At 36.7% G+C, this 26,651-nt stretch overlaps 1 protein-coding gene and 1 long non-coding RNA gene across 6 annotated transcripts in view; one reads left to right on the forward strand and one right to left on the reverse strand.

Moving 5' to 3' along the window:
* The window catches only part of WDR7 (WD repeat domain 7), a 284,359-nt gene extending 264,343 nt beyond the window's left edge, over nt 1-20,016 (reverse strand). For 2 of the 4 annotated variants that reach the window (XM_069468368.1, XM_069468366.1), the window contains exons 1-4: nt 19,805-20,016; nt 5,954-6,125; nt 2,712-2,818; nt 1,068-1,146 (exon numbers count right to left, since the gene is read on the reverse strand). In XM_069468368.1, coding sequence (XP_069324469.1) covers nt 1,068-1,146; nt 2,712-2,818; nt 5,954-6,112 — 345 coding nt within the window. In that variant the 5' untranslated portion in view covers nt 6,113-6,125; nt 19,805-20,016. Of the gene's footprint in view, nt 1-1,067; nt 1,147-2,711; nt 2,819-5,953; nt 6,126-19,565; nt 19,647-19,804 lie in introns of those variants that run through there. The other 2 variants (XM_069468369.1, XM_069468367.1) reach the window with 1 other exon arrangement.
* A 206-nt stretch (nt 20,017-20,222) lies between these two features.
* LOC138383271 (uncharacterized) lies at nt 20,223-25,483 on the forward strand. 2 transcript variants are annotated; one of them, XR_011233575.1, is made up of 3 exons: nt 20,223-20,287; nt 20,392-20,593; nt 21,877-21,893. It is a non-coding gene; the product is annotated as an uncharacterized lncRNA (long non-coding RNA). The 2 variants fall into 2 exon arrangements; XR_011233576.1 differs by lacking the exons at nt 20,223-20,287; nt 20,392-20,593 and adding exons at nt 20,957-21,019; nt 25,360-25,483 and having other exon boundaries at nt 21,877-21,966.
* The last annotated feature ends 1,168 nt before the right edge of the window (nt 25,484-26,651 follow it).

Raw genomic sequence — 26,651 nt, forward strand, 5'->3', positions numbered from 1 at the left:
TGGGTCACAAAAATAATATGAATTTTAAACAAATGGGAATAGGTGAATATAGGCTTATAATTACTAGTTATGACCAAATAATTTAGAAGGATGATTGATGTTCAAACATATTATAATCAGGGCCTCAGCTTCCTTATATGTAAAATGATACATTCCTATTTAATCTGTAAGGGTGCGGGGAGGACAAATGAAACACAATACAAGAAATGGCTACACAGTGTTTGCTCAATAAATGTGAGTTCTCTTCCCTTTCCTTTCCCATTGAGAACATAATTGATCACATTTTCTATATAATTCATAATTTTCCCAACACTCATCATAGTAAACAATGAGTAAACTGAAGCACAGAGAATCTGACAACTATGAAAAAGTAAGAAAGAATATCAAGAATGTAAGTCAAAACCTACAAATTCCTGTGAAAAAGTCTACATATTAAGCCAGGCACATGAAATGGACATTTCTTCTGAAGAGTTAGGAAGTCTTAAAATGTGCCCAAGGACCAATTGCACGAGCAAGGAAAAGATATGGTCCAAAAGGCACGTCAATTTGTGCAAATCACAAAGGCTTTTGCAAGAAAGAATTTCAATTATTTAGGATCTGCAGCAGTCCCCACCCTTTTTGGCACCAGGGATGGGTTTCGTGGAAGACAATTTTCCATGCACAGCGCCGGGGGCAAGGTGCTGGGGAGAAGCTCAGGCGGTGATGCATGGCCCGGTTCCTAACAGGCCATGGACCAGTACCCAGCCACAGCCCAGGGGTTGGGGAATGGAGATCTAGAGCACTTTCCCAAGTAGTAAAGGGGATCTCACTTGGATAACCAGAAGAGCTCAAGACAGCAGAAGCAGCAATTGGCTCACCCTACATCTTTCCCCATCAATCTTCTCTTCCTTCTTAGCTTCCCAACTGGACCATCTTAAGAGGAATACTTTTACCACTTCAATTCTATTCTTCTTCTATTACCTTTCTCCATCATTTTTCATATGAAAATATTGGCTCAATGATTTAAAAATATCTTTTAATTGTATAGTTGTAATAATTTGTGTTTGGTCACAGAAATAGATACTAACCTGTATGCCAGTATGTGTGCACGCTAATTTTGTAAATTCAATACATCTGCCGTCATTCACGTCCCAGAGGCACATCTCTCTATAAAACAAAATAATAGCTAGCTTTGAATCTGATTTTTAAAAGCACTGTTCAACTTTGTCACAGTGGCTTAAAATTAACCTTCCTTTAAAACTAACATATTTCAGAAAAGGTGGTAGATAGTCATTATTGCTGTTCAACAAAATTTCCAGTCCTCCCATCCACCATCAAATCCCTCTCCAGCCTGCTAACCCCCCACCTCAACCCCCATCCCTTCTGGGCCCATAGTAGGACTGCACTTCCTGGTTTCCTTTTGGTTGGTGTATTCTTATAAAGCAGTTCTGGGCAGAACTGATGTAAGGCCCTCCAGAACTCTCTTCTATGCCTCTGTTCCAGAGAGTGGCTGCTTCAGATAGTGGGTGCTTCCTCGCCCTGGAACTTCAAAGTAAGGAAAGCAACAAAGCAGAGCAGATCCCCCAAGTGATATACAAGAGGCAAGTGACAAAAATAAGAAATAAACTTTTAATTTAAACTACAGAGATTTGTCAAGGTAGCTAGAAAATTTAGTGCTGAAAAAAACAAATAAAAGTTAAAGTCAATTGAATTCTAAACCTCTGCAAATTAAATATAATATTCCAGTTTTGATACTGTATTTATTGCAATTTTATTGAATGTATACAAAAAAACATATAACAAACTAAAGACATAATGTTGAAAATCAGAAATGTCACTATGCCTTGTCTTTTGAAGAAATAAGATTTATTTAACGGAAGAAAACTAGGGTAACTAATAAAATGTAATGGTCCTAATATTACTTGGGTTTTCTTTAAGATGTTAATTTCTGTATCTCACATGATATAAAACAATTTTTCAACGAACACTCAATTTAGAATATACATTCTAATGTGAATTATCCTTTAATTGACCAAAAGGTACTATATTTTTACCCAATGTTGTCTCTTCTTTTTCCAAAAAATTACACAAGGTTCTCTTTGAGAGAGAGAGAGAGAACAATTTCTTATATAATTCTCTTTAAGTTCCCCAGTTCTCTTCAATAGCATAGTGTATAAATATATAATTTTCTAAGCATCAAAATGTTTTAAAAATTCCTCACACTCTATCCCTACAACTACTGATCAATGACCTACCTCTCCAAAAGCAAGCTACATTCTGAGACTTAGAAACACAAATAGTTACGTCAATGTACTAACATACATCAATATAATTGTATGGAATTTTGCATGGCTTCATCTTCCAAATTTACACTGGCCTAGCATCATTCAGGTTTTTAAAGAAATCTCAAAGTGGTCTGCCAACTCAAGAAAAATACCAGGGGGATTAATAATCATGCTTTAACTTTTTTACAATATTCTGAGTTCCTCAACAAACAAAGAGGAAAAAAAAGACATGACCATAAATTACAATAAAAGTATTAAAGAACGATTAACAGAGGTAAAATTTACATCCTTAAAACCATATTTCAAATATCTTCCTTTAGGTTTAGACAATGAAAAGCATTTATTTAGAAGATACTCCAGAAGAAAAAAAAAATCCTCCTACTTACAATACACTGGTACTAGTTATAAAGACTTATTAAGAAAAAAAGTAAATAAGAAAATACTTACCCACTTTCAGATGCACTCACAATATACTGTTTGTCACTAGAAGCACAAGCTTTAGATAAACAAGTGATTGAAGCTGTATGACCAAATAACAGCGCACGAGGATTAATCTAGAAATGCAAAAATATGTTGGTGTGAGTACCAAATTTAAAAATTTACCTTTTAGTTAGATATCCTGGTAAATATTCAATATAAATATACAGAAATAAATTTGAAAAGAATTGTTCAGAACACTAAAATCTAAGAACAAAAACTAAGAGCATCAAAACAGTGAACTCTAATCCATTTAATGCTCACAATCACCTTCCCAAGTAGTTCTGAAGTCGAAATTGGAGCAAGAGATGACATTGCTTGTCCAATATCATATAGAGAGTGAGTCAGGATTCAAACCAAGGCAGTCTTAAGCACTAAGCTCTAGCACACTGGGAAACCAGGTTAAGAATTTGAATTAGTATATAAAACACAGTAATTGGCCTCACTTCTTTTTTAAATGATAATTTCATTGATCTGAAAGCAATTTTAGAGTCTCTGGATTCACATCTCCAAAGACAGAAAATAGAAGACAGTACCTTCGCAAATGATGGTATCAATGTTAACTGTCAGGAACTAATAACCTTCACAAACCACTGATTTAGTGACATAGTGCTTAACAGAAAGGCTGTCTTAAAAGACCCACTATTCTAAAACAGCCTGGCAATCAGCTCCTAAACTTACTACCTTGTAACAAATGACATGCTGTTACTGCAGGCTACTTGAGGCTACATTTTAAAATAAATATTTAACATATACAAATATCAATAATATTTATAACATATATAAGATGTAAAAAGTAAATTGAATAGCCACATACCCAATACACATTTTAAGAAACAGAATATGACCAATATCTTTAAATCCCGTTTGTACCCTTCATGGTGTCCACCTCACAAACCACCGATCCTAATATACTAGGAAAGCTAAATTGTTCAAAATTAAATATTTCATGGGAAGAGTACTGAGATTGTTCTGTGACTCTGATATGTGATAACCAAAAAATATTTCCAAACAAATTCATCTTGTCCATCAAGATGAGACAAACACATCTTCAGTTTGAGTTTTGCAAACTCAATCATTGTTCATAGTTGGAACAGACCTACAAAACCTTCCCATACATCCAAAATTTTCTTATACATCCAACCTCAACTCTATACAGAGATTCAGTATTCTTCCACTGGAAAAAATACTCTTGATCAATTCTTTAATTTACCCCAAAAAACAAAATTTGCCAATAGTTTATTTCCAATGTACATGAGTCTGCTGGAAAATTCCATTTTCAGTCAGAGTAACTTGAACTCGACTTTACTCCTATCGTAAAATCTAGAAAAATGGAACAAAAATATATGAAAAATTATGTCTAAATATTGGACAACAGCCAGGGAAGGACTGTAAAAAGAAAAGTAATATTGGAGGACTCACGGTTCCAATTTCAGAAGTTAATATAAAACAACGGTTATTAAGACAGTGTGATATGACACAAGAATAGACATATAGAACAATGGAGTAGAACTGAGAGTCCAGAATGAAACCCATGCACCTATGGTCAAATGATTTTTGGCAAGAGTACCAATACCATTCAATGGGGAACAAGTAGTCCTTTCAACAAATAGTGCTGGGATCACTTGATAGTCACATGAAAAAGAATGAAGTCAGATCCCTATCTCACACCACATATAAAAATTAACTTATATGGATCAAAGACCTAAACGTAGGAGGTGACGCCATAAAACTCTTAGGAAAAAACACAAGGATAAGTGTTCGTGACCTTAGATTTGACGGTGATTTCTTAGATATGACAACAAAAGTACAAGCAAACAAAGGAAAAATAGATAAATTACACTTCACCTACATTAAAATATTTTGTGCTTCAAAGGACACTACCAAGAAAGTGAAAAGACAGCCCACAGAATGGGGGAAAATATTTGTAAATCATTTATTTGTTAAGAATTTGTATGCAGAATATATAAACGATCCTTATAAATATAAAGAAAAATAATTCAATTTTAAAATGGGCAGAGGAAAAGATTTTTAATTAAAAAAATTTTTAAATGGGCAAAGATTCTGAATAGACAGTTCACCAGAGAAAATACACAAATGGCCAAAGAGAACATGAAAAGATGTTCAACATCATTAGCGATCAACAAATGCAAACCAAAACCACAATGAGATATGACTTTATACCCATTAGTATAGCTAGAATCAAAAAGACAATAACAAATGTTGAGAAGGATGTGAAAAAACTAGAACCCTTATATACTGCTGATAGGAATGTAAAATGGTGCAGTCACTTTGGAAAACAGTCTGGCAGTTCCTCAAATGGTTAAACCCAGAGTTATCATTTGATCTGGCAATTCTATGCCCGGATGTAAAGCTAAGAGCAATGAAAACATATGTCCACAAAAAAACTTGTATACAAATGTTCACAGCAGCATTATTCATAAAGGCCAAAAATAGAAACAACCCTCCAGTCTCCTTGCCAGTTGACTTGCAGTAAAGCTTCTCTTTTATCAAAGGCTGGTGCCATGGTATTGGCTTTTATGTGCATTGGGTAGTGAGCCCATTGATTGCTTGGTAACATTACAAATATGGAAAGAAGTAAAGTAGGATACACCTAGTGGTATTATATTAGAACTGAAGGTATCAGTGTGAACTCGTGTGTGTGTGTGTGTGTGTGGTGTGTGTGTGTGTGCATGTCCCCAAATCATATTTTCCTAGCTCTGCCCACTGAGAGGCCTAGAAGCAGAGCACACTGAGCATTCCACAGTAGTAAGGAATGACAATAAACACATAGTGATTTCAAATATCAATACAACAAAACTTTATACAAGTTATGCCCTCTTCAAAGCATTTATCACAGAAAGTTTAAATGTTTTAAACTGCTTTTTAATACCCCTTTGGAAACCTCCTTCAGTATGGGTTATTATCTTTTGAAAAATCTTAAATGTACCATATACATATTTTTTGAATTTGTTAAAACATAACACATATTAAGCCACTTAGGGTAGATACTATATTTCAAAATAGCCAAAGCCAGCAGAAGTCAACTCTGATGGAAAATGTAAATAATCAATCTGTATACTACCAACTTCAGTGAAAACATATTTTGTCAAAAATATATTAGAAGCCCAAGTATTATTCTGGGACTGTGTTATCTTCCAATACGTAGTTTCTTATATTTAAAATGTACAATAGGCATTTAAAATACTCACTTCCAGTTCCACTGAAAGATCCCAGAGACATATTTGTCCATCGTGGCATCCTGTTACAATTGTGGCCCCATCATCTGTTAAAAGTACTGCTGAGATGCAATGTGTTGGTGCTTTGCGACCCCAAAGAACGATGGGTAGAACAAGGCTGTTTCCTGCCATTGTGTTTTCAAACCTGAAAATGTTATAAAAATTATATCAGATATCACAGTGTTTCTCTCTAAAACATGTTATACATTTTTACATATGAAGCCAACTTGTACAATTTGGAAATAATCATATATTACTGTAGTGCATTTTAGCTACTTAAATATTTATTATTCCCCCCTACAAAATGAGAAATTTTTTCATAACTACTGCCACATTCAGGTGCTTAGAAAATAAGATACAGGTCTTTACTCCCAGGCATTCACAATTTTTAAAATTTACTAATGAAAGGCCAATGGCTTTAGTATCTCCTATTTATTTAGTACTTTACAGTTTACAAAGCACTTTTATGTACACTATTTCATTTTGATTCTCAAAATAGTCTTTTGAGGTTGGGAGAGTAGCAACTGAGGTATAAGCTGGGACACAGAACTAACAAGTCATAAAACCCAAATGCAAATTCTGACCTTCTGATCCAAAGTTGTCTGCCTCCATAAAAAAAGACAGGTCAAACATAAAAATTACTCTCACAAAGTCCAGTATACATAGAACGTACTACTACCACTAGACAATAATTATGAAGAACTGCTTAAGTCCTGGGAATTCTGAACATTATGTGTGTATATAAATACAAATACGTATATATCAATTATTCCTCACAATGACAAGTGAGGTCTCCCAACAGTATTAAGTCTCCAAATCAGTAATAAATACCAATGTCAAAGAAAATCTCTGTACTGTGTCACACGGTGCTAAACATTAAAAATGTTCAGTGAGAAACTCATTCAACTCATTCAAATTATGTTCAGTGAGAAACTCATTCAACCACATTTACTCCAAACCTATTATGCCTAAAGGTCATGAATGTTTGTTGTGAACTCTGAAACTTGAGGGAAAAAAGAATTCCTTTTCAAACGCATTTCTCCCTAATAAAAACGTAGTTTCTGGTGAAGGGATTTAAATTTGAGATGATAATCAATTAATCAGTGTATAATGGGGTGTACCTCTTGCAGGACAGCACAAATGTAAGGAATTATTCCTTTACATAACAAAATTAAAATCTAGTTGGTACACAATATTTAAATGTTATAAACTGTGTGGTTGAAGCCCTAAATAATAGGAGTTCCAAAAAGTTAGAGAGAAAGAAAGACTGGAATAGTCAAAGTGGGCTCCACAGAAGAGAGGATTGCCAGGTCTTTTTAGACATCAGTGGTCACCTATAGCCTAACAGATGGCCAATCAAAAGAACTCATCACTAAAAAGAAAATGAAGCATGTAAAAAACTATGAGTGACACTGGAATGCTTACTAAAATGGATCTATATTACATCTTTTATTTTGTATTAGAATGCATAGTTTTCATCAATTTGTTTCCCCCAAAACCTCATATTTTTTCGCTAAAAGGTATACATTTAAAGAAAAAGTTCAAAGTTCACTTCCTCTTAATAAAACCCTATTTGTCTCATGATAATTTCATAAACTACCATGACACTAACAATTATTTCCAGATTCCTATTTGATATTAGAGAATAAAACTAAGCAATAAGCCAATTTTAATAAATTTGGAACATCGTGTTCTTGGTGAATGACATATCCAACAATGACTTTTTCAAAAAGCGAATCTGGAAGGAATTTATTTTTCCATGGTGACAACATTCAGTTTTAAATTACATCACCAAAGACGATTTCTCTCAAGTAAGTAAGTATGTATAAAGCATTAAAGAACACACATGCTGTTTAGCTTAAAGAGAACACAAATAGATAGATTCAGGACTAAGGAGTATATGGTAGAAAATGCCTACATCTACAATCCAGCCTGTATTCAAATTACTTTATCTACGAAATGTCTTTTACAAATTTTTTTCCAAATATGTACAAAAAATTTAAGTTTTATCTACTGTATGTGACTGTTGTTATGGATTGAATGTTTACATCCTCCCAAAATTCACATATTGAAGCACTAACCTCCATTGTGACTATATTTGGACATAAGGCCTGTGAGAAGATGATAAAGGTCAAATGTGGTCATAAGGGGAGGACCCTGATGTGATAGGGCTGGTGCCCTTACTAAGAAGGGGACGAGACAGAAGAGCTCTCTCCCTCCCTACAACTGTGAGCACACAGTGAGAGGCGGCCATCTGCAAGCCAGGGAGAGAGGCCTCACAAGCAATAAACCCAGCTGACCTTGATCTGGGACTTTCAGCCTCCAGAACTGTGAGAAAATAAATTTCTGTTGTTTAAGCCATCCAGTTTGTGGTACTTTGTACAGCAGCCTGAACAGACTAAAACAGCTATTATATTGATATCTCTTTGGTCTCTTTAGTTCCAGAACAATCATATCTCATTTTTTTCATATTAATTTTAAGAAACGAAACCAAACCAATTGCTTATAGAAAGTTCTACATCTTAGATTTTTCTGATTTTTTTTATGTCATTAACCTTTTTCCTCCATCACTTTTTTCCCCTAAACTGCAATTTGGATCTAAAGGCATCGTTTGGCTCAAGTTAACATTTTTGGCAAGAATACTCCATAGGTGATTTTGTATACGTCATACTGTGTCACCACAGGAAGCATATAATGTCACATTGTCCTACTATCAATAAAGCTACCTCTGACCATTTGATTAAGGTAGTGACTACCAGATTATTTCCAATGTAACCTATGAATGACCTATGGAGCAATACTCAGATAAAATCATCCTGTTCCATAAGATCCCATGTTACACTGGTGAATATCACATGTGATTTCTAAAAGCTATAAAACAGTTAAGATTATTTGTGAAAAATCTAGCATCTGATCAATGTTAATTTCTCCACATTATTTTCTAACTCTTAAATGCAAACACAAGACGTATTTCTATCCTAGAAACACAGGCACTGTCACGGGAGAGTCAATATCTTCTCAATCTGTGTACTTCCTGTGCCCAGGGAGGCCCCCTGTGACTTGCAGACAAAAAACAAATTCAAATTTTCCCTCATGAGAACAGGTACACATGAACCAGAGCAGGCCTCGGCTACCTACCAACCGATAGGGAATATGAGAAGCAAGGACTAAACCATAAATAGCTAAATGTACTTGCCACAGCTGCAATGAAAGAAGAAAAACTTGTAAGGGTTTATGCAAATTTTCAGAGAACATTCCTACATCATTTGTTGAAAGAGCATGTCCAAGTCAAGATCACAGTGTGATGGAAGTGATCGTTAAGATTATGAATGTTCTTTGTGCTTGTGCCTTTGCCACCAGTTTATTGAAGACTTGAAAAAAACTGAAGCAGATAATGAAGACTTTGTTTACTGTGGTGCAATAAGATAGCTAGGTCATAAAAATGCACTAAAGAAATTACTCAGCTGCTTCCTTACAACAAAGGGTTTCTGGAATTTGTGAGTTGTAAGGGACACAACCTTGTGAACACTTAAGCAGCTGACAAGATTATACTTTCTTATTTGAGTGGCAAGAAATATATCCTCAATGAACCTGGCATCCTCAACGAACCTGGCATTTTAGGGCTGCTTTGTTAAAGAAGTTCCAATATTTAGTTTCAAAAGAACATGTGGAATGAGCAGATGGCAACAGGAGACTACACTTATTTCTTAATGCTAAAACAGCTCTGAGCACATGAGAGCCAGGTTTTGAAGAACTGCAGAGTTATCTAGTCAAAAATAAATCACAATTTTAACAGTGATTCATAGATTTTGAGGCATATAAATCATGTTTTAAATTTCTGTAGCTGCCATTAGGATGTCTAAACTATTCTACTTATGCTCTGCTCATCACCAATCTACAATCAATTTCATGAGTCACTGACTAAGCTAAAAACAAACTATGCCCACCAAATTCTTACTTTTTAGAGGACAGAGATTCCATTCCATTGAACCAACTTCAACTTTCTCCTGCCACCCATCTCTATTCTCACTAGTATCTCTAATCATTCCAACTTCTTTCCTTCACACTGCCATCAAAACTCTAAAATGAATGCTGAAATTACTCATTGTATATAAATTGAATTAAACTACCCAGAAGAAAGAGAAACAAACATGTTTCCCCCAATTAGAAACTAAATTGCCACAATATTCTGGGAATCAGTAAGATACCCTGGGTAAGTGTGAAGGTGTCTGGGGAAGAACCCAGCTAGCTCCCCCATTTCTTAGTTCTAAATTATGAGGGAATATGTGACCTCTTCAAGTTAGAGTGTCCTCATTTATAGCATTACTCCCCTTATCAACTACAGAAAAGTTCCCTGCATGTCACAAAAACTGCTCTTGACAAGGTCATAAATGACCTCATTATTGCTAAATCTAATGTCAAGTACTGAACCTCATCTTACTTGATGGACCTAGCAGCAGCATTTGACATAGTTCATATTCCCTCCTTGAAACTTCTTTACCTGGCCTTTAAGTCTTCATACTTTCCTCACTTTGTTTCTACTTCTCGGGCTTTAGTTTTTTTTGTGTGTTTTTCATTTGTTTGTTTGTTTTTTAATCTTTAAATGTTGACATACCTAGAACATAATGATTGAACTTTTCTCTGGCAACACTCCCTCCCTCAATAATCTCATCAAGTCTCACAGTTTTACTATAAATACCATCTCCAGGTTGAGAATCCCTTATTTGAAAGGCTTGGGACCAAAGTGTTTTGGATTTTGGTTTGTTTTAAATGTTGGAATATTTGCATTGTACTTAATAGGTTGAGCATCCCTAATCAAAAAAATTCGAAATCTGCAATGCTCCAATGAGCATTTCCTGTGGGCATCAGGTCAGTACTCAAAAAGTTTCAGATTTTGGAGCATTTCAGATTTTGGATTTTACACTGACAATTCCCCAATTTATAGGTTGAGACTTACATATCCAGTAACTCAACATCTCCTTTTGGGTAGCTAATAAATAAACTTCTCAAACTTGGTATGTCTTAAAAGTAAGCCCCTGTCTTCCCCAAACCTGTCCTTCCCACAATCATTCCCATCTCAGTTAATGCCAACTCCATTTTTGTAGCTCCACAGACCAAAACTCTAGAATTACCTGTAAGTTCTCTCTCACACACACATTCCACATCCCAATCCATCAGCAAACTCTAGTGGCTATACTATCAAAGTACATCCAGAATCCAACGAGCCCTCAACATCTTCACTACAACAACCCTGTGGCATTTCCTTTTCATTTGTTTCAAAAATTTTTGTAATTTTCTTCTTAATTTCTTCATTGACCCATTGGTCATTCAGGAGCACGTTAATTTCCATGTGTCTATGTATTTTCCAAGGTTCCTCTTATTAATGACTTCTAGTTTTATACCATTACGGTCATAGAAGATACTTGACATGATTTCTATTTTTTAAAACTTGTACAGACTTGTTTTGTGGCCTCAGATATGGTCTATTCCAGAAAACCTTCTATGTATTGATGAAAAGAATGTGTATTCTGCAGTGGTTGGGTAAAATGTTCTGTAAACATCAGTTAGGCCTATTAGATCTAGTGGGTAGGTAAAGTCCACTACTTGTTTGTTAATTCTCTGTCTGGATGATCTGTCAGTTACTGAGAGTGGAGTGTTAAAGTCTCCTTCTGTTGTTGTATCTCAGTCTATCTCACCCTTTAGGTCTATTAATGTTTGCTTTACATATTTAGGGGCTCTGGTATTGAATGCATAGATATTTGTATTTGCTAAATTATCTTATTGAATTGACCCTTTTATCATTATACAGTGACCTTCCTTGTCTTTTTTATAGTCTTTGATTTAAGTCTAATTTATCTGGTATGAATATAGCTAATCCTGCTGTGTTTTGGTTTCCAGTTGCATGGAATATCTTTTTCTACCTGTTTACTTTCAGTCCATGTGTGTCTTTACAGGCGAAGTGGGTTTCCGAAGACAGCGTATAGTTGGGTCTTATTTCTATATCCATTCAGCCACTCTGTGCTTCTTAGTTGGAGAACTGAGACCATTTACCTTCAGTGTTATTATTGATAGGTAAGGACTTACTACTGTCATTTTGTTGTTTATTTTCTGGTTTTTTTGAGACTCCACTTTTCCTTTCTTACTGTCTTCCTTTGTAGTGAAGTGAAGTGAATATCTCTTGTAATATGTTTTTTGTTTGTTTTGTTTTTTTCTTCTTCTAGAGACAGGGTAACACTCTGTCACCCAGGCTAGAGTGCAATTGCCTGGTTATAGCTCACTGCAGCCTTGAACTCCGGGGCTCAAGCAATCCTCCCACCTCAGCCTCCCAAGTAGGTGGGACTATAGGTATCACCACTACACCTGAAGAATTTTTTCTTTTTTAGAGATAGGCTTTCACTATGTTGCCCAAGTTACTCTCAAACTTTAGGCTTCAAGCAATCCTCCCACCTCAGCCTCCCAAAGTGCTGGGATTACAGGCATGTGCCACTATGCCCAGCCTCTGGTAGTATGTTTTAATATGCTGCTTTTTATTTTTAATGAATCTATTATAGGTTTTTGCATTGTAGGTACCATGAGGCTTACAAAAAACATTTTATAGCTATAACAAGTTACTTTAAAGAAATGACAAGTTATCTTGGAATGGTAATAGAAAAAAAGGCAAAAAAAAAAAAAAAAAAAACCCACCAAAAAATTCTACACTTTAACTCCATCCTTCCCTGCATTTTGACTTTTAGTTGTCTCAATTTATACATTTTTAAATTATCTATCTCTTAACAGGTTCCTGTAGCTATTACTGTTTTTGAGATTTGTCTTTTAGGCTTCATACTAGATTTATGGGTAGATTTTTTACATACTACAAATACAGCAATAGGGTATTCTGAGTTTGTCCATGTACTTAATTTTACCCATGCATTTTATATATTGAAAAGGTCCCCCCACCCCGCCCCCTGTTAGTGTTTTCTTCTTTCAGACTGAAGAACTCCCTTTGGCATTTCTTACAAGACATTTTGACAATGATGAATTCTCTAAGCTTTTGTGGCCTGTGAAAGCCTATCTCTCCTTCAAATTTGAATGACAAGTTTACACGATACAATAATCTTGGATTGTAGTTTTTTCTTTCTTTTTTTTAATATATTTTTTTCTGTAGTTCTGGGAGGAACCTAGGACTACAAGTCCATTCCAAGTGTCAATGATCGTGCCACTTGAACTCAATGTAGTTTTTTTCTTTGAGCACTTTGAAAATGGCCTTCCTGCTAGTCTCAAACTCCTAAGCAAGCAATCCTCCTACCTCGGCCTCTTGAGTAGCTGCACTCAGCTAATAATTCTTTTATACTGATTACACATTGAACTGTTAATATTATAAATAAGTTTGAATTGGTAAAATATTTTATTAAAATTAAAAAAAAAGAAAGAAAGAAAGGAAGAAAATGGCTTTCCACTCCTTCCTGGCCTGCAGGGTTTCTGCTGCAGACTCTGTTGCCAGTCAGTTGGAGCTCCTTGACATGTTATGTGCTTCTTATCTTTTATTGTTTTTAGGGTCTTATCTTTGTCTTTGAACTTTGACAGTAAGATTATTAAATGCTTTGAGTAGTCTTGTTAGGGTTCTGTTTGGTGTTCTAAGACCTTCCTATACCTGGATATTTACATCTTTCTCAAGTTTTGGAAAGTTTCCTGTTATTATTTCTTTGAATAAGCGTTCTACCCCTTGCTCTTGTTCAGCCCTCTCTTAAAACTCACTAATTCTTAGATTTGTTCTTTCGAGGTAAGTTTCTATATCTTATAGGCAGTCTTGGTCAGAGAACTCACAAATCACCATCTCATTAGGGTCAGTCAATGGATTTTTGCTTTGTTCTTTTGGGGAGGTCATGGTTCCCTATTTGCTGTTGTTTCTTATCGGTATACATCTATGTTTTTCGTTGAAGGATTAGTTATTTATTCCAGTTTTCTCTGTCTAGCTTGTTTTGGTTTTTATTAAATATATTTGCCCAGTGAATCTTCACTGCTATGTCACTGCCTCCTTTTCAGCTCTAAGTGATGCCTTAAGCCCAGGCTTACATTGGCTCTAGTAAACGATCAGAGCACTGCCTGACCCAAATGTAGAAAGCACCAAAGGGCTTATCTAGACAGTGTGGGAAGGCTGGCTTGGGGTTTGTGCCCTGGGGAACATACCTCCTACAGCCATTCTTATTTAGCATCACCTTTGGCAGTGATATAATGCAGAGTTTCCAGGCTGGGGATGGTAGTCCTGCCTCCCCCGTTTGTTTCTGCCTGTCCCCAGGAATATTTCTCCCTCAGACAGACATGATGCCACCTGTGGGTTAAGGCAATGACAGGTCTCCTTCCAGGAAACCCAAGAAGATGGGGAAGCTGTGTAACTACCACATTTTCACTTTTTTCAGTGTAGAAACTGAGTTGAGGGGAGATTTTCTGTGAGGTTGGCGACTCTCAGAAGGTGGGGAGGAGCATAACAGATGTGGAAGTCTGGTTTCCTGCCAACTGCTGGGCATTTTTCCACTTCTCTGTGGCCCTGGAAACTGTCTCATCCTCATACTCGAGCTCTGGGTTGTTACTGGTGAAGATCTCAGCACTGTGTATTTTTTTTGGTTTTTTTTTTTTGACTTTTTGCGGGGGAGAGAGAAGCCAGCTTGCTTCTATGTTGTCACTTTGGAAATGGAAATTTCTCTGTAAGGCTGTCGTCTTCACATCAGATGTGGAAGCTTGAAGTTTACAGGGTAGGCAGTTAAAAAAGGAAGCTGTCCATGGAGTTGGAGACCTACCGGTGTTCCTGGGCCCAGCTGCTGCCCCACAGCAATGAGATGAGTCAGCAGATAAGCAACTATGTGTGTGAGTGAGCTCCAAAAGCACCTCTCCCAACCTTTTGAGCATAAAAACAAAATGCCAGAAATTTTCTATTCTAAAAGAGCCCACAGAATCACCCTTAGGACTTTAGAAATTTTATCTCCCCTGAACTGACCAGTGCCCTAACATTTCCTTGTTTAAACATTTTATGGCTCTCACAAACCCAAACAACCATCAGCCAAAAAACCTGCAATTTCATTAAATATCACCATCAAATTTTGGAAAAAATACCTAATTCTATTTAAAATAGTTAATATTTTATGCATTTAGGACACATATTCTTTAATAAAAAGGAAATAAAAATTCCAATTGGACCCTTAAGGACTTTCTGAAGGCAGTCAAGATGTAGGATTTCTCCTTCCAACATCTTTTGTGTTCAGCAAAGTAGCTTTTAGGCATCAGATACAGATCAAAACAAATGATCATATGTATGAAATTAAAATTCTAAGTTAATATTACTATCACAGTATCTATAAGTGAGACCATAAAGTGTTCTCTTATTGAAGACAGGAGCTCTCAGTTGATTTAGCCCACAATCAATGGCATGCACATATGTAGTAGGACTATTAATTCTTTAAAAAAAGTAGCAATTATTAATAAATATACAAAATGGCAACAGAACCTAAAAACCTCACTAATTGCATACCCTAATCATTGAGTTTATCTGTCCAAATAAATAAAGTGTCACAGAAAGATGTACAGATAAACCCAGGAATAAAGGCACTACATATTTCCAGACCTAACTCTATAAACACTAAAATTACTTCAAGACTTATACTATGGATTTTTATCTCTATCTAACAGAATACAAAGACAAAAAGGTAGAATATAAATATATGAAAACCAATAGCATTTTCTTCTATCAGCACTAATTTACTTAAAAATAGCACACCATTTACAATATCTTTATAAACTACAAAAAAATTTTACTCAAAGTCATGAATGGAAGGCCATTCCATACTCTCAGGTAAGATACCCTAATATGATTATATAAAGATGTCCATTCTCTCCAAAACAAATCTATAAATCCAATGCATCCTCAATCAAAATTCTAGTGGTATTGTTTTTAGAAACTCAAACAAACTAATTCTAAAATATATGGGAAAGAATAAATATCCACAAATAGTTGAGCCAACTTTGAAAATAAATATAGATGAGAGAACCTGTCCTACTGGATATTTAACATTACTGGCCATTTGGGAAATGCAAATCAAGACTACAATGTGATATCACTACACACCTATTGGAACTAAAATAAAAAATAATGACAATACCAAATGCTGGTGGGGGTGCAAAGAAACGAGATCTCTTTACATTGTTGGTAGGAATGTAAAATAGTACACGTACTCTGGAAAACAGGTTGGCAGTTACTTCAAAAATTAAACATACACTCCAGCACCATACACTCCAGCAATCACATTCCTCGGCATTTATCCCAGAAAAAGTGAAAATTTATATCCATACAAACAACTGTACAAATATTTTCACAGTGGCTTTATTTGTAATAGCCAAAAACTAGAAATAGCCCAGATATCCAGATGAATGGTTAAACTGTGATACATAGATACCATGGAATAATAACAACTAAATAGAAGAAACTATTGATATGTGCAACAATTTGGATGAATCTCAATCATGAAAGATTACACACCGTATGATTCCATTTACATAGCATTCTCGTAATGACAGAATTATAGAGACAGAAAACTGATTAGTGATTACCAGAGGTAGAGATGGTAAGGGGAAAGGAGGTAGTTGTAACTAGAAACGGGTAACAAGAACTATATCTTTGTGGTGATAGCATAGTTCTGTACCTTGATGGCAGAGGTGGTTACAGGAATCTACACAGGTGATAAAATGACACAGAACTATACTACACAGGCATTGTACAAAATCAATTTCTTGGTTTTGATATTGTACTACAGTTGTACAAAATGTAACCATTGAAGGAAATTGGGTAAAGCTGGATAAAATGTAACTGTGGGGGAAAACAAGACCTCTATGCACTATTTTTGCAACTTCCTGTGACTATATAATGGTATCAAAACAAAGCTAAAACAAAATAAATGAGAAGAATTATTCATTTAGGGGAAAAATACATACTACAAAACCATAGTATTAAAGTAGCATGGTATTAGAGTAAGAACAAACCAAAGGAACAGGATGCGGTATTCAAAGTTTATATGAGAATGTAATATATAATGTGTGGCACCACAATCTATGGGAAAAGGAAAGAATGACACTAGGAAAATTGGCACACCATATGGAAAACAAACTGGATCACAAACTTGTGACATATAAAAAGGTAGACTCTCGATGTATTTAAAGACCTTTAAGTTTAAAAGAAAACCATTTAGTTAGTGGTATATAACATAGGAGAGGAACTGTGTGACATAGAATTAGGTAAAGACTTCTGAAATTAAATCCCCAAAACACAAACCATAAGACCAAAAAAAAAAAATTTGATTTAATTATATCAGAATCGAAGATTTCTATTCAATGAAGGACATCATGAAAAACATTATAGACACAGATACACTTGTAATACTTAAAGGACTAGCATTTAAGAATATAAGAAACTTCTGCAAATCAATAAGAAAGGACTGAAACCCCAAAATAAAAATGAGTAAAAGGATGAACAGGCAATTTTACAAAAGAAAAAACCCAAAAAGATAAAATTCAAATGAAAAAACATTCGAATTCATTAGTAACAGTGAAATGTGATATAAAATGAGATTTTATTTTATATCTATTGTCTGGAAAAATTAGGGCACTTAATAACACCAAGCATTGGTGGGAATACAAAGATACAGAAACTCTCACAAACTGCCTACAGGCATATATTCAGCTTGTTCTGGAACACAATATGGCAGTGCTTCAATTAAAATATATTAATATTTTATTAATACCCAATGATCTGCAAATCACATTCCTGGATATATATCTCAAAGAAAGTATCACAGAGGGCTAAAAGGTATGTTTGTCATAGTATCATCTATAGTGGTAAGAAAATGAAGATAATATGGGTATCCACAAATAAGAGAGTAGACAGAGGTACATTCTGAAATATTGTGCAGCAATTAGAAGCAATGAACAGTAACACAAAAAGATCTTCAAAACATAGCAGGGAGAGAAAAAACTTTAATGAAATATACAGCATGATGTCATCTCTATAAATTAAAAATGTGGGCACCCAAAACAATACACATTTAATAACACATACAAAATGAAGGATACTCATCACACAGAATGGGTGCAAATCGGTTGATGAGCAAGAGAATGGAGCCGAATTGAAAATACAAGGCAATGAATGATAAAACAGTGGAGATGCCTTGAACAGCCCAATGATGATCATTGCATTGAGTAAGATTAACTCAATCCTCTGCACCTGAGGTCAAAAACAAAGTTTAAGAACTCACATATAGCACACCACTAACGTTAAATGTCATCTTTCCCTTCTCAGGAGGAAGGCACAAAACAAGCTCACTACTTTAAAGGTTCTCAATGCTAAATCTATTACATGGAAGACTTAAATTTCAAAACAAAACTTAAATCCAAGATAAAAGGAAACTGTAAGATACAGGGGTCACTACCCCAAAATGTAAGTTAAATTCCCACCGTGGTATTCAAGCAAGGCAAAGCCCAGGCACTTTGATTCATTTAGCCACTGAGATCTTTTAAAATGTAGCTACAGGTGACAATAAGAAAAAATAAAGTGTATACTCTCATTCTTCTGTTAAGTAGGGCCCTGGAACATTTTTAAAATAAAGATAAGATATTTAAACAAATGAATTTCTCTACCATAATCACTAATTGACATTAACAATGAAACATTTGCTATATTTATAGTGGTTTGTTTTCCCAATTTAAAATAACTAAGATTTGTTGTTCTGGATGAAACCAAGGCAGTTTTGGATTCTTTGTAATATGAAAGGCATTTTCACCACATCATTATCACTTGTAAGCTGCCCTCCCCCTTATACATTCACAGGTTTGCTTATAAAGTAACAAGCACACCCAAACTTAAATTTTTGTGCAACAAAATGTCAAAAACTCAGTCAACTTCTTTCTTACAACAAGCAGTTCTTGCAATCTTGTCCTTAAAATCCTAAGGAGTAGGCAACTGAAAAAACCAGTTTGCCTTTTGTGTCTCCCAACAAATGTTACAGAAAAAGAAAGCTGTAGCTGCCACTGACTAAATCCCAAAATGAGCAGCATCAACAATATCAATGCAGTTTGTGATGGAACTGTAGCTTCCATAGTTTCTGACTATAAGAACCAGCAAATTTTGCCTAAGATCTGAGAAACTGACATAGTAAGAGGGTCACAATATAAAACACAATTTTTGAATCAAAAGCAAGGTAGTACTAACTCCAAACATAGCTTCTGAATGCTGGGACTCATTAGTAAGTGAACGGGAGTAGGAGGCATCCACTCAGACAAGTCCTAGGGCAAAGAAATGAGAACTGGCAGGTGCCATTTCAAAGATGCCATTTCAAAGATGAAACAGTTGTCTCAGTACCTCGGGCAAGGGCAAATTAAACAGTAGTACCAACAGATAAGGAAAGACCAGATGAAACCCAAAAGCAAGCACATCACCCAAAATCTCTGTCAATAACCACCCACTATCATCACTAACCAGTTCATCCCGTTTAAACTGTTCCTAGAGTTAGACAGTCCCACCTGAAGACTAAAGCCACGGTCGCCAGAAGCAAATGTCACTCACCAGGCAAGGTAGCCCCCAAATCCCCTGGCGGGACCCCACGTTCCTGAGAAAGGCGCTAGCTGTGGGCCTGAACCGGCAGGCGAAGCACGGCACAGAGCGTCCAGCAGCAGCGATGTGACAGCTGGCACCGCCCCCGGCTGGAACAGGCTTATGACCCTTAACCCCCGACACCTGATCTCCACACTGCGGGTACATCCCGCGCTGGGGTTTCCCCAGGGGAGGCTTGAAAGCTCCCTTACCTGTCACAGCTTCATCTCATGCCGAGATGTCATGTATCAGACAAGCCGTGGGCGACCCAGCAAAGGAGGACAAGGCGAGGGCGTATCTAAGGAGGATGAGGGGTGCACAATCCGAGTGGGAAAAACCTATGGGACTGCAAGCACTACCCAGATCTACCAAGATCGCAAAGTGCTGGTGGTGCCTCTGCCGCCGCCGCCGCAGTAAATCAGCTGACTCCAACCTCCACTGCCGTGACTTTCGCAGCAACTGTCGCAAAAATGAGGGGGAGGGAAATGCTTATCATTTCCCCACCCCCGGAGCTTAAGCCGGTGCCGAAAGAGCCGGCCACGTTACCATGGAGACCGAAGGTTGGCTCCAGTCAACTGTGGGCAGGGAGGGTACGGCCGCCATTTTGGTTGTGGGAAGTGCGGTCTAGGCTGTCTTCTCGCCTCTAACGCCCAGGTTGGGAGGACCAAGATGGAGGGACGCGTGAAATGGCAAGTGTAGGTCTTCCCTGGGACCAGGACGTCGCATGTTAACACCTCTACCCCCACGACTCAGCCCAGATGACTGAAAAATGTCCGTTACCATATCCTTTTTTCCTCAGAATTTAGCTGTTGCCCAGGACACAGAGGGCCAGACAGAGAAGGAACTCTGCTACTCGACTGGAGGAAATCTGACCTTGTGCAACACTCCTGTAGAGGAGAGGGAATGAATATATACCCTCCGTGTGGGCGGCAGAGTGATGGAGCGTGAGCTTTGCATTCAGAGAGGCATGGATTCCTATCCGGGTTCCTCCACTGCGCACCGTTAGTGTCTTCTTAGACACGTTAGCTTCCTCTCTTCATTCTCTCATCTCAATTCCCCCATTTGCAAAATAGGGATAATAACCGCTTGGATGTCTAGGAAATTAAACGAGCTCTATAACCGTTAATGACTTATACTTGCTCATCTTCCTCTCAAATGTTGGTTGTATGAATAAATGGGAAAGGGGAAAACTAGTGCCATGCTTGTGGCCAATGGTCAGTTCTGTTAAAAAGATACAAAAAATACTCATTTTATGGCTTTTTTTCCCTTTATAGTCTCACTTTATAGCCTTCCGTTTATAGATGGATATATAGGATACACTAGTGTCAACGGGAAAAAAAGCCAAATTCTGTAAAATAACTTTAAAGAGATTTACTCTGAGCCAAATTTGAGGACCATGACCTGGAGCCACGCCCAAGAAGCCTTGAGTAAGTGGACTTGCTATGGTTGGGTTACAGTTTGGTTTTATACATTTTAGTGAGACAGGGGTTACAGGTAAAGTCATAAATCAGTATGTGGGAGGCATAGATTGGTTTGGCCTGAAAAGGTGGGCCATCTTGAAGGGGGGGGGAGCTTACAGGTTATAGGTGGGTTTAAAGATTATTTAGCTTGTAATTGGTTAAAGACATGAAGCTTTGTCTAAAGGCTTGGAATGTTTTAACATAGTTGCTGTTTATCAGAGATAAGCCATATATTTGGACATATATTTGTTGTGTAAATTGAGGACCTGCAGGTTTATCTTGCATACCCTTAGGCCTGTTAATGGGTTCCAAGAAGGGGGGTGGGGCATGATAAGGCATGTCTGGCCTCTTTCCTCCTGGCAGTCAATTTAGTTTTAGGATATTCCTTTGGCCACCAGGGGGTCCATTTAGTCAGCTGGTTAGGTGATGAGCCTTAAAATTTTATTTTAGTTCACACTAGAATCCTATTGCAGTCCTCCAACTATGTACATATAGAAGTCACCTGGGAATCTCGTTAAAATAAGTTTTTGATTCAGTAGGTCTGGGGTGGGTTCTGAGATTCTCCATTTCTAACTAGCTTCTAGGTAACATTTATTGCTGCTAGTCCTTGTAACACACCTTAAGTAGCAAAATCCTACTGGACGCAGGGCCTGGAGCATGGGATAAGGGGACTAGAACAGGGTAGAATCAGCTCCTTTGGAGAGAATAGTTTCTGTGTTAATTTGGCAAAAGCGTGCTGAGTATTGGTCTGGTCAAAAGGCTTTCTGTCAACAATTTATTGTCTCTGCTAGTGGCAAACCTCTTCCTCCCCTTCTTCCCAGCAGACATCTATACAGGCCCATCAGTGTCCTGGGTGACATACCTCTTGTGCCTTCACTTAGCATCCAACTACTCCACTGTACTTCCGGTCTCAGGTATTGTTTCTTATCTGCTGTTTCTGTTTATTTGTAGAGACCAGCTCTCCTGCCACCATAATGAGAAAAACTAAATCATAATGTTGACCAGGGGTATCAACAGAACACTTGATAATCAATAATCCTGAAATTGTCTTGTACTGCAAATTGGAATTCTATGATTTTCTTCTACTTTTGACTGACTGCCTTGCGATCACATGAGCGAAGGGAAAAATAATGTTAAATAGGAGAAATTAATTCCTTGGCCAGTTGGCTTCAATATACTCACTCCCTGTGTTGTGATGACGAATACATTTATACCATTAAGTTCATATTCCCCTCTACAATTTATAAGAACTTTTTGGAAATACAGGAAGCACAGAGTGGTTATTATAAGATAATTTTAGGCTACACTGTTTGGTTTGTGAAGGAAATCTATAGGATAGCTTTCCTAGATGAAGACTCTGCTATCCAACAAATATTAATTGAATGCTTACTATAAGTTTCAAATACCTTCCTAAGAATACCAAGGTTAGTATGAAGATTAATGAGAAACTTTTAGACTATTACCACTCTGGTCACTCTCTACCAGGTTTATAAAATTTATTGCCAAAGCCGATATATGTATGTGACATCTGAGCAACAGGGCTAAAATAAATATTTAAATATTAATGAATAAAATGCTCCTGGTTCAGAAATATTCACACATTTTTATACACACACATATATCTATTTTATATAGAACCTTCCTGAAAGTTAAGGTTTGTGTCTTCAGTAAGATGAATAAATAATTTATCTATTCCCTGTCATCCAGATGAATTATACAGAAATCTTAAAACAGTTAAATAGTCAAAAAACTCAGTTCAACATATATTTATTGAGCCTTAGCTGAAGGTGAAGCTGACTGAGAAAGCAGAATCTGGAATATTCAGCTTGTATGGAGGAAGGCAGGCTCTGCTTCCCACTGAGACTCAGGAGGGAGGGAACTCCATGCACATTGGAAAGTATGTTGGATGCTGGGCGGCTGAAAAAATGACAAATGCCCACCAAGACAGACAAGTTATAATACAGCGCAGGATGAGAAATACACAAGTAAGGAGCAGGGGAGAAAAGAGATGAATTCCTTCTAGGTTGGGTTAAGGAAGGATATTCATACTAGATTGCATGGAGGTCTAGAAGTTTAATAAGTGTTCTTTGCATGATGTTTGCGTAATTAAAATTCCCTTGTGTAAATAAGAGCTTCCCTTTGCACTTTCTCACGTGATACTAAAGTCAACTGGTGAGACTTCTCTTTTTTACCTATCTCATGACTGCCAGTAAATCAGACCATTTCTTTCCAAGTAACAAGATGTGTTTCTAGAAATATCTCTAGTTGCTCCATACTCAGGCCTTTTAGGAAGGAATGAAGGTGATACCATTGCGGGGTGCTAAAACTCCTCACAAATGAGGATTTGGGAGCCCCTCACCAAACTACCAAGATTAGTGAGGGGAAATTAGAATGGATAGTGAAGGAGTCACCAACTGCAGCAACAGGGGCTGTCGATCGTCCTAATGACCCTCCCTCTTCTAAGTTTCCCATGAGGAAGAGAGGACCACCAGAAGCCTGGAAGAATTGTTCCCCAAACCTGTGGGGATAAGGGGACCCATTGTAGTATAAATAGTGGACTGTGGGAGACACAAAGATGCACTACCCAGATTCCACTTCAAGAAAGAACCACTCCCCAGCTGCAAGGAGAGTGGTTTGCTCACTGTTCTTGCTGTTAGCTTCTTCAGGGTTACCCCACCTTTCCAGCTGAGATTACATAATTCTTGGGGAAGCCCTGATAAATGACTGAGCAAAGTGAAGGAAGTCAAGGGCCTACTCTTCTTGGGGAGGCCCCCTGTTAATGTTAACGCATAGGTATTTCTGCCCCATGAAGAACTCTTTTAATAAGCAATCTTTGTCTCAGAGCTCCAGGTTGGGTTAGTAGAGACTTTGCCAGGTCTGCTTTTCCCTTTCTTCTGCACAATCCTGCTTTCTCCCTTTTTCTCTCATGGCTATGATTCTATAGTAAACTTTTTGGACGCCTCTCTGCATCTCAGTGTCAGCTTTTCAGAGAACCCAACCTGCACTATGGCACAATTTTAACAATTGATAAATCTAGACCCTTTATTATACTTTCTTTTGCAACTGTTCTTTTAGTTTCAGTGTTTTCAAATAAAAAGTTTGAAAAAAGAAATAAAGATTAAAGTTTTGATAAAAGAGAATTAAGAGACATCAACCAATACAATGCATATACCTTATTTTGATATTGATTCAAATAAGTTATAAAATAAATTAAGAGAAAAATGGGGAATTTTAACACCAAGTGGATATTTACTGATTTTAGGGAAGCATTGTTAACATATTAGATGTGATAATGATATTTTGGTTATGATTTCTTAAAGTATTTCTCCCTCATCTTGTAGATGTGCAGGCTGAAAAATTTATGGATGAAATTATCTGTGATAAGGGAGACAATGCCAACAAGTACCTTAACTTTATTCCATCTTCATGAAATAGTAGTTTCTTTTACTTGTCCTAAATTTAATTCATCAGGATGGAAAGAGTTGCTTATTCAACATCTAGTAGCATTAGCCACTATGTTGAACCGGGCACACAGCAAATGCAAAGACTTGGTTCTTGTGGTCAAATTGCTCACAGTCTGGTGGGTAGACAAATATATCCTCCACTGTGAGACGTCATGTAATTCGGTACTTTCTACCAATGGGTATGATCCTCCTTCTTCCCTTCCAATACTAGCATTCTGAATTTTATGGGAATATTATTTTTTAACATTGTGTGAACAACCCCTTCCTTATTGTACAGAAGCCACTAGCATACATTTTACTTTTATCAAGTTTCTTTAGTGCCTGGCTCTCAGATATATTCAGATATTCAGATATCTGTTACTCAAAAATGGAGTGAATGATGAGGGTGTGAATACATGGGGTGTGTGTGTGTGTGTGTGTGTGTATGTGTGTTTGCTCAAGGGCATACCTGAGAGAAGGCCTCGAATACACTGAAAGCCTCTATCAAAAATTTTATCATCTCCTTCCCTGTCTGTACTTTTTAGTTAAACAATATCTGTAACACCACAGGCAAAAAGAGTTCTTTTATAACCAGTGATTAAGTAAAAGTATAGATTTTTAGTTATGTGTACTTTTTTCAGTTCCAAAGAGTTAATTCCAACAATGTTATAGATTGAACGTTTGTGCACCTCCTCCAAAATCATATGTTGAAACCCTAACCCTCAATGTGATGGTATTTGGAGATGGGGCCTTTGGGAGGTAATTAGGTCATGAGGGTAGGATGTTCATGATGGGATTAGTGCCCTTAAAAGAAGACACAGAAGAGAAAGTTTCACTTTCTCTCTCTGTCCCCACCACTCCCAGGTGAGGATACCACAAGATGGCCATTTGCAAACCAGGAGGAGAGCCCTCACCAGATACTGGATCTGCCAGCACTTTGATCTTGGACTTTCCAGCCCCTGGAACTGTAAGAAATAAATGTTTGTTGTTTAAGCCACCCCCGCTATGGTATTCTGTTATAGCAGCCCAAACTGACTAAGACAAACTCCCAATATACTCTTCAAAAAAATTAAATAAAAATATGCATTTTTATTGCAGAGGCTGAGGTATCTGAAACATTTTTCTAATAAATATCTGGGCTTCTTAATAGAAACTGTAAACTGTTTAATGACTTCTGGACCTCAGATATAAATTTCAGAAGAAAATACTACTTTACATGTCTGGGAAACACTTAAACTGACTCTTAGAATTGCCAGTGAGTTTCTTTAGTATGTCCCAGGAGGAAGAGATTTGTGACAGTGATAAATCACTCTATGGGTTCCTAGGAAACCCTCTCCTTCAAGACATTGCCTAGTGTCCAAAACGGAAGAATATAGTGTTAATGGGAAAGATGGTCCATCTGGTGACATGACGTCATTATCTAAAGAAAGATTTTATATCCAAGGGGAAATGACACCCTTTTGACTAAAAAGATATTGCGCCACCTAGAGACACCTGGGGAAAATGGTATTCAATTTTCAAATTCAAAGCATGAAACTATTATAGAAAAGGTTTGGAAATTATGAAGCAGAACTTCTTTTTTATTTAAAATTTATATTGCATAAATTACATACTTTTGCCCTTGCAACTTTAAGAATGAGACAAAACTTGGTAATATTATCTGACACTATTTTTTTAAAGAAATAAATCACCCAGTTTAAGCAGAGCTAACTGGTATAACTGGTATAATATAAAATATTCTTTTCTTCTTCAAGAGTATGGTATCAATAAATCTGTATCCTTATGCTTCTGCAAATACAAATTCAGTTATTTAAAGAGGTATATTATAATCTTAGTGGAATTTATGGGTGTAGAAGAAATGTTCTTTTCCTCATTGTTTTCTTGCTTTTGTTTTTCAAAAATCAGAAACTGACTTTGTTTTTCCTTTTCACAATAGGACTAAATCTGAACTTTTGCTATGGCACTTATTTTTAACTCATATTTGTAGAAGTGTCTTACTGCACTTCAGATGTTCTCAGAGAAGAGGTGTGTCAAAGCATTATCACACTACTTTCCCTATATTAAATGCATTTTAAACGTTATGTGTATGCTAGACTAGTTATCATCAAACAGTGTTCCTCAAAATGTGGATCCCTTGCATCAGCTGCCCTGGGTGC

The sequence above is a fragment of the Eulemur rufifrons genome, chromosome 5 (assembly GCF_041146395.1).
Source record: "Eulemur rufifrons isolate Redbay chromosome 5, OSU_ERuf_1, whole genome shotgun sequence".
Lineage (NCBI taxonomy): Eukaryota > Metazoa > Chordata > Mammalia > Primates > Lemuridae > Eulemur > Eulemur rufifrons.